The sequence below is a fragment of the Corylus avellana genome, chromosome 1 (genome assembly GCF_965113065.1).
Source record: "Corylus avellana chromosome 1, dhCorAvel1.hap1.2, whole genome shotgun sequence".
Lineage (NCBI taxonomy): Eukaryota > Viridiplantae > Streptophyta > Magnoliopsida > Fagales > Betulaceae > Corylus > Corylus avellana.
Genome location: NC_142490.1, coordinates 46,547,125 through 46,555,954, shown reverse-complemented (window position 1 = coordinate 46,555,954; position 8,830 = coordinate 46,547,125). Strand labels below are relative to the sequence as shown.

Below are 8,830 nucleotides of genomic sequence, written 5' to 3'. Positions count from 1 at the left end.
CTTGCTCTAGAGTACATGTGTGTTGGTTAAAGAGGGTAAAGGAAGGTTGCGGAAGTTGATGTCTGAACAGTCGAATTGAGACACTTGAACCTGCAATTCGTGTTCTTTGCGAGAGAAATTATCAAATAAAGAAGCATGAACAAGAAAGGCTTGTCCATTTTGATGCGAATCAGAATGAGACCGAACAGCGCTGCCAAGCTCTCTCTCTCCCCTCTCACTGTAAGCACCGTAAAACTCAATACTCGGTACCCAATCCTTGCACCGTGTTTGGCTAGAGCTGTTAATTTTGCACTTTTTTGTTGAATTATTCTATAGCAGAACGAGCTAAACCAAACGCAAATGAATTCTCAAGTAAACCAATCCGCTTCGAGCAACACTGAAAGGTCTGTTCTTATATATACAGTTCAAACTCTTGTTATTGTCATTGATTTTTCCTTTTTATACAGGGAATTTGAGCTTGTGAGGGCGTCGATGAGCTCGGCGATATCGATGAACAAAACGGAAGTTCTCGATGCGGTGCTCAATGATTTTTCGGCGGTAAATTTTGTGACTAATTGCATTGATCGTGTTTTGTAGTGGAATTTTGGTGTTTCAATTCTTGTGATGAAATTGATAATGTAGGGTTATTTTAACCTTGATCATGAAAACCGCCGGAGATTACTTCTAGTACTGGCGAAAGAGTATGATCTTAATAGGACACAAGTCCGCGAATTGATAAAGCAGTATCTCGGACTTGAGCCACCTAGTGGTGAGCTTTTGTGTCAATGTATTAATCTTTGTTTATTGAATTTTGTGAGATTGAGCTGGAGTGGTAGTTTCTAGTTTCAGGCGAGAATGCTCAATCGAGTGGACTAGAGGAGGAAGGCTTGCTCTCGGCTTTCTATCGTACTGAGCGTAATTTGAGACACGCTCTCAATCCGGTGTATGAGGTTCTCTTTGAGCGACTCAACACGCATCCTGGAGGGTTGAAGTTTCTGTCCAGTCTTCGAGCCGATATTCTATCCATTCTCGCGTAAGGTTATGGTCCACGTGACAACTTGTGTAGTCATATTGTTACTTGAATCAAATAGATATAGAATTCCTCAGAATAACATGAATGGAAAATTCTGAGTGTGGTTTAGAGCAATCATTTGTTGGATGCTTGTAGTAATATTTGGCATGTTGACGGCTTGTTAACCCCAAAAAACATTCGGACAATATGTGAAACGGCCTTTCAATTGGGATCTGGAGCCTTTATGAAGAGGTTAAATTTACTAAGTTTTATTATGATTCATCATATAAGGTTTTTTAGATTCTAAGTGATCTTCACCGGTGAACTACAAGATGAACGTTACTAATAAGGAGCTAGGAATTTAAAATGTGATGAATTGATTCTTTTGAATATGCAGAGAGGAAAATATTGCATCTTTACGGGCATTGGATTCCTATTTAAAGGAGAAACTTAGTACGTGGCTTAGTCCTGCTGCCTTGGAGCTTCATCAAATTACATGGGATGATCCTGCTTCTTTGCTGGAGAAAATTGTGGCTTATGAGGTGTGTTTCTCTTCCCTTTCTTGTCACGCCTTTTGATTTCAATGTTGCATGGCATGGCTTTTATTTCCCGTAATAAATTTCATAGGCTGTGCACCCAATCAGCAATCTTCTTGACCTTAAGAGAAGGCTGGGCGTTGGTCGTCGTTGTTTTGGATATCTACATCCGGCAATATCTGGTTAGCAATCCCTTTCAGTGTTGGTGTTCATAGTGCTGGTTTGTTTATCTGTGGTTGTTGGCTTATCTGAGCATTTCATATGGTTTGTCTTTTTCTGTGGCAATTCAGTTGTTTCTTATAATTCTTTAATAATGTTATCAGAAACACTGATGCCCCAGCCTTTGCTTCATTATAAGTATCATTGTACATGTATGAAAACAATTTGAAATTATCTATTAGTTAGTCTGGAGTTGCATCAGATTCATATAGATTAGCTAGCGTATTGATTTTGAGGGGTTGGTTAAGTGTTAGTAAAATTATTCTCAGGCTCTCTTGTTTTTTACATGTGTAAATTATTTGATGTAGTCTGATTGTAAAATTTGCTTCAGGTGAACCCCTTATTTTCATTGAAGTTGCACTTCTGAAGAACGTAGCTCAAACAATACAGGTAAATTTTTTTACCTTATCTTACTCTGTTCCACAAGGTGATTAATAATTAACAAATATTTCTTTTCTGATAGGAAGTTTTGTGGGATGATCCTCCTATACTTGAATGTGAGGCAACATGTGCATTATTTTACTCTATATCATCAACTCAGGTATGATATTCATTTCTAGATGAATAATAAGAAGGATAAAACATAATGGAAGCGTGTCAAATATATTATATTAATGTTTTTCTGGTACTTTTATCTCATGATGCAAGTTCGGTGAGGGAGACCACTTCTTGTACATGTTAACCATATCATGTGTTACCATTTATTGCTTGCATCTTAAGTTGCCTACTTCCATGGTCACCTCTGTTCATTGGAAATCATAGGTAAATAAAATTGTCTTTATCTTATATGCTCTCTACCCTTGTAAGAATTTTTTTCGTTTTGCTTGGTCTCCTCCATTTCTGTTTTTTTTTTTTTTTTTTTTTTTTCCCTTCTTGTTGTACTTTTCTGGTAATGAAATGATAATGTAAGAATTGAATATTTTAATTTATTAGATTTCAGAATTAACATAACAAATTTGATGGATAAATAGACATGGATGGTCAAAAATCATATCCGTGGTCTCTAAACTATCTATGTATTGTTTATATATATATATATATATATATATATATATATATATATATATATATATATATATATATAAATAAATAAAAAGATTACTAAATATCAAACTTTCTATTTAGTAGTCTTCTTCCATGTCTCTGATCTGCATGGTTCTGAAATTTTGCAGCCTGGCTTATCAGGGATCAACCTAGGAAAGTTTCTGATTAAACGTGTGATAACATTGGTGAAAAGAGACATGCCACATATAACTGTAAGTATTTCTGTAGATTTGTTGAGCTATATGAATTTGGAAGAGCTACGACCTGTTCCAAAAAATTCTTTCTACTACACAGTTTTGATTGTCTTAATCAAAATGTAATCATTAGTCATTGAGTATTTTACATACACACATACATATATGGTTCATTTTTTGTTCTTAGTCATTATATATTAATATCTCATTTTTCTTGTTAGCTATAAAAACTTAGGGAAAGATGTACTTAGCCCAATACTATTTACACTCCTTTTGGCACTTATAAGTTGTACGGCCTATAAACTTTAAAAAATGACATTAGACCACATCGAACTACTACTTTTTTATGGTTAATACCCTCTGTCAAATTGCGTGGAAATTGTGTCATGCGACGTCCACGTGCCTTTTTTTTTTACATGAAGTGTCCAAAATACCCATTTTCTGAGGTTGGTGTTTTTTTAGTTGCTTTGCACATGTCACTATCTTTTTCTCCCATCATAAAATTAGCAGGTTAGGGTTGAGAGTTCTAACTCGTTTAATTAAATGGGTCAGGTTAGAGTTGATTTATATAGTCTTTTATTCATACGTTGACACGACTCGAACCTGACACGCGAATACAAATTGTCACATTCACTAATGAGTGTAAGTTTGAAAGGGCTAAGTGTATTTTCATTCGGTGTTTAATTTTGCCGAGCTAGTAACTTTACCATAAGTTTTTCTTAGTTTTTCTATGAAACAAGTATAATATATTGCACATGCAATAAAATTAAATTGGATGGAATGTGATACATGTATCTTGAAGTTTGCTGTCAGTCTCGTAGGTTTAATCATAGTTCTGCTGTCTTGCTCTTGGCATTATTTACTGACCCTTAGCGATTGTCTACAGACATTTGCAACTCTCAGCCCCATCCCGGGATTCATGCAATGGCTCCTATCTAAGTTGGCATCTCAATCAAACCTTGCTGAAGCAGAAGACATGTCACAGTCATCAGCAAATGGATCTGGTTCCACTTTCTGGGAGAACATACTTGAACCAGAGGAGGAAAAAGCAATTATGGATTCATCTGCGTAAGCTTCATCTTCATTCTATTATACCCATTGATAGAAATGGATCCATTTCATTAAGTAAAAAAAAAAAAAAAAGAGCGTCTCGTCTGGAGGTTCTAAATGCTTTTCAAATCCATCCCTGTTTTTTGGGTAAGGTTCAGATCCATGCTTTAGTGTTTGATCTTTATGTTTTTCCTTGTTGTACTTCCTTCTCATCCTTTATTTTGCAACAAACTTATCCTCCTTTTATAAGAAGGAAACTGGTTGATTTTGCATTTGTGTTTGGACGTGAGATAAATGATATCGATCCCTGAGCACCTGCTTTCCTTGAAGAACTAAAGTAGTCCATCGCTCAAAAATTGGAAATTCCAGATGAAATTTTAGAATGAACTTCATTTGCATTTAGAAACATTAGATTGTAAATTAAGGGGTTTTTTTGTATACCCCCTGTACTTGATTTCTTTCTCTTTTCTTTAATAATATAGATTTTTTATTTTTTATTTTTTTATTTTTTATTTTTAATTAATTACTTTATTTTTATTAAAATGAAAATGAACTGTATTACATCCAGATAGAAGGAAAATGAAACTATTGGAACTGTTTATGAAGGGATGAGGCCATCTTCTGATAAATTATTTGTACTTAGCTCTCCTTTATGTGAACTTGTCATCTCCCAACACCAATTGATTGCAAATCCAGATAGAAGGAAAATGAAACTATTGGACCTGTTTATGAAGGGATGAGGCCATCTTCCGATAAATTATTTGTACTTAGCTCTCCTTTATGTGAACTTGTCATCTTCCAAAACCAACTGATTGCACATATGTATTCCTAGAGGCCCTTGGATCAATTAGCATGAAAGATACTGTCCGTGGCAGACCCTAATAACTGAACTTAAGCCACCCCACTTTTCATCTCATGTTCTTGAAGTGTGATTTTTAAAGGAACAGTACTATTTTGAGTTGCAGGGGTATTGCTGCTGGGAAAAGTGGTATGGAAGTGATGTTGAATTTGCTGACTTCAACAAACTATGAGTGGACCAATTCGGCTGAATTGCTTTTGGTATTAAAACCCCCTCTAATGCGACTGTGTGCCAGGTACATAATAAAAATTAGCTGGAAGTGAGATATGAGTGAATTGGAAGTGATGTCATACAATAGAGTTCTGAAGTATTGCATAAACTGTGTGTTTTGTTGAAGATACAATTAATAGATGCTTGTTTTCCATTTATAGGTTCCTTCTGCAAGAGAAAAAAAGAGGAAAAGCTTTAGATTCTGTTGCAAATTTTCACTTGCAAAATGGAGCGGTATGTCATGCAACCTTACTTAGCAGAACAGAAAATCTATTCCCTCTAGGCAATGACATGTTTTCTGGCCAACACCAACAGTTACATGGGTTGATCTTCACTTACATGTAGGGTGGGATATGTAGTTCCCATATTTGTTAAATACATGAAGAAACAACGATTTTTAACAGCAAAAATTTAGCACTACTTGAGGGATCAATATGACCAAACAGAGGGATTTTTCCCAAGTTGGAAATTTGATTTCTGCTTATTGCATCATTTCTCAATGTGGACAGATGATGGAAAGAATAAATTGGATGGCAGATCGATCAGAAAAAGGTCTTCGTCAAAGTGGAGGTATCATGGTTAATTATGTATATAGGTAATCTTCCTCTCAAGACCCTTTTGTTTTTATTCTCTGATGAGGAACGCTGAGATTCCCACACGTCATATGATTGGTTTGATATGGAAGACACGTGTCCATACCTAAACCAGTGACCATAAATTGTCATATGAAACTTTCCGGGAATGCTTGTGTAATTATACAAAAGAGTAGGCTGAGGTGTCTGTGGCTATCTGTTTGGATTTATTTGGGGGCCAAAAACAATATTTTGTAGGTTTTAGTGCATGAAATCTTGATTGTAATAGAAATTTGATCTTGAATAACATGAAATATGTTGAACAATGAATTGCAGGCTGGAGAATATAGAAGAATATGCTCAATCATATTTCAGCAAAGGGCATATCCATGCATCAGCTGATCTCCGTCGGTATGTTAAGGTAATATGTTGTGCATGAAAGTCACACCTGAAGTATGAGTTGGTATCAGACATGCTACATCTGCTTTTGCTCATGCGTGCACTCACACAGTCACACAAAGATGGCATAATAAGAGCGATCAGACTCATGTTCAAGATAAGCCATTAGTTTTTCATATTTGCTATCCCTAACTTTACTCTGGTTTGCAGCCATTGGAGGAGCATGAAGAAAGAACAGATTAGGAGGTTTCCCTGAACATGCAGACTTATCTCTGTAAATGTCACACACTTGCATAGAGGATAAACCAGCCAATGGCTTTCCATATTGTTCCCTGATTTGCGGCAATTATACTGTTATCAGATTGTTATTGGAGAAGAACAGTCTCATTGATCATCTTATGCGTAGAAGAGCAGTCCTATCGATCTGCTGCAAATTAGATGCTGAAGACAGACTAGAGCCTAGATGCATAGGGGCACAAAGTTGTCTATTATGAGGGTACAATGCTAATCAAGTTCTTTAAATCATTACATATATTACATTTATGTTACATTTCATGACTATAACTTCAAGCTCACACATGGAGAAGCAGATCGATGCAGTGATCGATTAATTACTTCTCGCTCTCTGCAGGACTGGTTTCTGAGACATAATCCCTCATGAGTCTCGTATTAGATTCATTGACCATCTGCAAGAAATCAAGAGATAATTAAACAAATGCCCACATATCATACAAAAAGAATAAAGTTTTTATCTAAATTGGGTCAGAAGAATTTTTTCCAATCTAGTTTAATGGTTGGACAAATGACTAATAGATTGAGTTGCCGGAAATTCTTCCAACATGTTTGAGAAAAATATGAAAAGGATAGACTGAAAAAGTTGAATTGGATTCCTGACCTTAACAGCTACTCGCTTCAAGTTGTCCCATTCAAAATCATTTTTGCAATAAGCAGATCGGACCTAAATTAAAACAGCAAGATCCCTTATGATGCTAATAATTTAGTTAACAATTAGACAAATAAACTATCTCAAGTAATTTACTGACCTCTAAGATACGAAGAGCTGTCATGCAGATTCCGTGGACGACATTGTGATTCCCATGGATTAAATCAGAAGTCATGCATATTGTCAAAAGTTGGATCTTTCATGCTAACAATATAAAAATATATACTGTCTGTTCGGTTTAACGGTTTTAAAATGTGTTGTTTGGCCTACATTTTTAAAAACCGTACTTTCTTTCCGTGGAAAAACGTAAATTTTTTCGTGTTATCATATTATCATCTATTTTCAAATTGTTCGCAATTTTGTTTACAAAAATGCGAGTTTGATTTGCGAAATCACGAGGCGAAAGGCATTTGAAAGACTATCATAATCTATGATTGAAAATGGATTTATCATGAGTATACCTAAAGCCTTATGCCTTGAAGATTCTCGCATCAAATTGGCACAGAACTTGTCCCCATCATTCAAGGAGTGTCTATTCAAGAATTCCATCAATTCCTCATATGCCTCAGGGTTATAGCTCTGCTCCGGCAAACAACTGGTAACAGATAAAATAATCCAATATACATGATTTAACCAACCCTACATGCTATCTTATATGCATTGGCAGTCTCACTTTCATCATAATGATCCACATACAACTTTAAAGACATTTCCTGGACTAAAAAAAACTGTCTATTCGCCATAATCCATTGCTAACAAAAGCATCTAAACATTGAAAGAAGAACACGCAAATTCAACTCTATCAAACTACGAAGCATGCATAATTAACTGAATATGAAGAAGTAAAGGCTAAGTAAAGAATGTAAAAACAAGGTGAGGAGAGGAACCTGAAGCTGTGCTTTGACAATCCTTACAGCAACGTAAGTGAAGAAATTGTGGAGGTTGTTGGCTGCCTTGGCTTCTGGTGATGCTTCTCCAAATCCTGCATTCAATTACAAACCCCAAGACTTCTACCCATAAACATAATAAATATTCCCAATTGTTTTTTCTACCACAAACATACGTATTAGATACACATAAAAATACGGTATACCCACCAGGGACATACATCTTTTGGCAGTGCAAGCGAGTGGGTTGAGAGCTCCTTGGCTTGCATGGCCAGGAAGGAGAAACTCTCTTTCTGTTTGATTTCTGCGGGGAAAAATAAGGGAGCTGAGAAAGTGTGAGAACTGCGGAGGATTCCATTGATAATAATACAGCAGCTGAGTGGCCAAGACTTTGGGATTGGTGAGGCCGACCTGAAAGCCCAAATACTATTTCTCATCTCAAACAGAAATATCTCCCGGTTCAATCCCAACGCAGAAAATATCTCTGGGTCTACGTGGCTAGTTCAACATCCTGGAGCGGGTCCATTTCTTTTACGGTTGGGCTTTAATTTACCAGAAATTTTACGTGATATAGTGATATAGAATAAATGTTTTGAATTTTATTTTATTTTATTTGAGGAGCCGACTAATGATATAGTGTTTATTTTACTAAACATTTTTCTTTTTTTTTACGTCAATCGATTTATATTACAGTGAAAATATCAAAGGCTTTTACCAAAAAGGCCCGTTAAATTTATTACTGAACTTACTAATTTACGCACAATCTTACTAAATGGACCGCATTTACTTGTCATAGTGAAAGCATTTTTATTTCATCTCTTGCTCCTTAGTTCTAATTAGTGATATCAATGATGTAATTCAATCTGCTGAAAACTGTGTGTTATAAAGCAAATGTTATTAATTTGATTTTTTTTTTTTCTTAGATA

The 8,830-nt window shown here is 35.6% G+C and overlaps 2 protein-coding genes across 6 annotated transcripts; one reads left to right on the top strand and one right to left on the bottom strand.

Annotated features, from left to right (window-relative positions):
- LOC132170695 (malonyl-CoA decarboxylase family protein) lies at positions 1 to 6,622 on the top strand. 5 transcript variants are annotated; one of them, XR_009438986.2, is made up of 16 exons: positions 1 to 219; positions 316 to 383; positions 447 to 537; positions 622 to 748; positions 823 to 1,012; positions 1,389 to 1,533; positions 1,619 to 1,709; positions 2,078 to 2,136; positions 2,210 to 2,287; positions 2,919 to 3,002; positions 3,871 to 4,052; positions 5,000 to 5,128; positions 5,265 to 5,337; positions 5,613 to 5,673; positions 6,012 to 6,096; positions 6,285 to 6,622. XR_009438986.2 is itself a non-coding variant. In XM_088510573.1 (16 exons), the coding sequence occupies exons 1-16, from the start codon at positions 136 to 138 to the stop codon at positions 6,315 to 6,317; spliced, it is 1,596 nt and encodes a 531-aa protein (XP_088366699.1). In that variant the 5' UTR covers positions 1 to 135; the 3' UTR covers positions 6,318 to 6,622. The 5 variants fall into 5 exon arrangements, 4 of the variants coding, with proteins under 4 accessions (XP_088366699.1, XP_059437756.2, XP_059437757.2 ...); XM_088510573.1 differs by having other exon boundaries at positions 319 to 383; positions 829 to 1,012; positions 5,613 to 5,698; XM_059581773.2 differs by having other exon boundaries at positions 319 to 383; positions 5,613 to 5,698.
- Positions 6,369 to 8,363, bottom strand: RBCX1 (Chaperonin-like RbcX protein). The gene is made up of 6 exons (XM_059581775.2): positions 8,115 to 8,363; positions 7,905 to 7,999; positions 7,479 to 7,596; positions 7,118 to 7,134; positions 6,970 to 7,032; positions 6,369 to 6,760 (listed from the first exon to the last, which is right to left on the bottom strand). The coding sequence occupies exons 1-6, from the start codon at positions 8,260 to 8,262 to the stop codon at positions 6,686 to 6,688; spliced, it is 516 nt and encodes a 171-aa protein (XP_059437758.2). The 5' UTR covers positions 8,263 to 8,363; the 3' UTR covers positions 6,369 to 6,685.
- Positions 8,364 to 8,830: the final 467 nt, after the last annotated feature.

Excerpts from the sequence above, each read along its gene's own strand:
- LOC132170695 (XM_059581771.2), top strand. The coding sequence starts at position 136 with ATGAACAAGAAAGGCTTGTCCATTTTGATGCGAATCAGAATGAGACCG. Across the intron at positions 749-822 it reads CGGACTTGAGCCACCTAGTG|TTTCAGGCGAGAATGCTCAA; the intron begins GTGAGCTTTTGT and ends GGTAGTTTCTAG. Across the intron at positions 2,137-2,209 it reads ACGTAGCTCAAACAATACAG|GAAGTTTTGTGGGATGATCC; the intron begins GTAAATTTTTTT and ends CTTTTCTGATAG.
- RBCX1 (XM_059581775.2), bottom strand. The coding sequence starts at position 8,262 with ATGGAATCCTCCGCAGTTCTCACACTTTCTCAGCTCCCTTATTTTTCC. Across the intron at positions 8,000-8,114 it reads CCAAAAGATGTATGTCCCTG|GATTTGGAGAAGCATCACCA; the intron begins GTGGGTATACCG and ends AATTGAATGCAG. Across the intron at positions 7,597-7,904 it reads TTGTCAAAGCACAGCTTCAG|AGCTATAACCCTGAGGCATA; the intron begins GTTCCTCTCCTC and ends TTGCCGGAGCAG.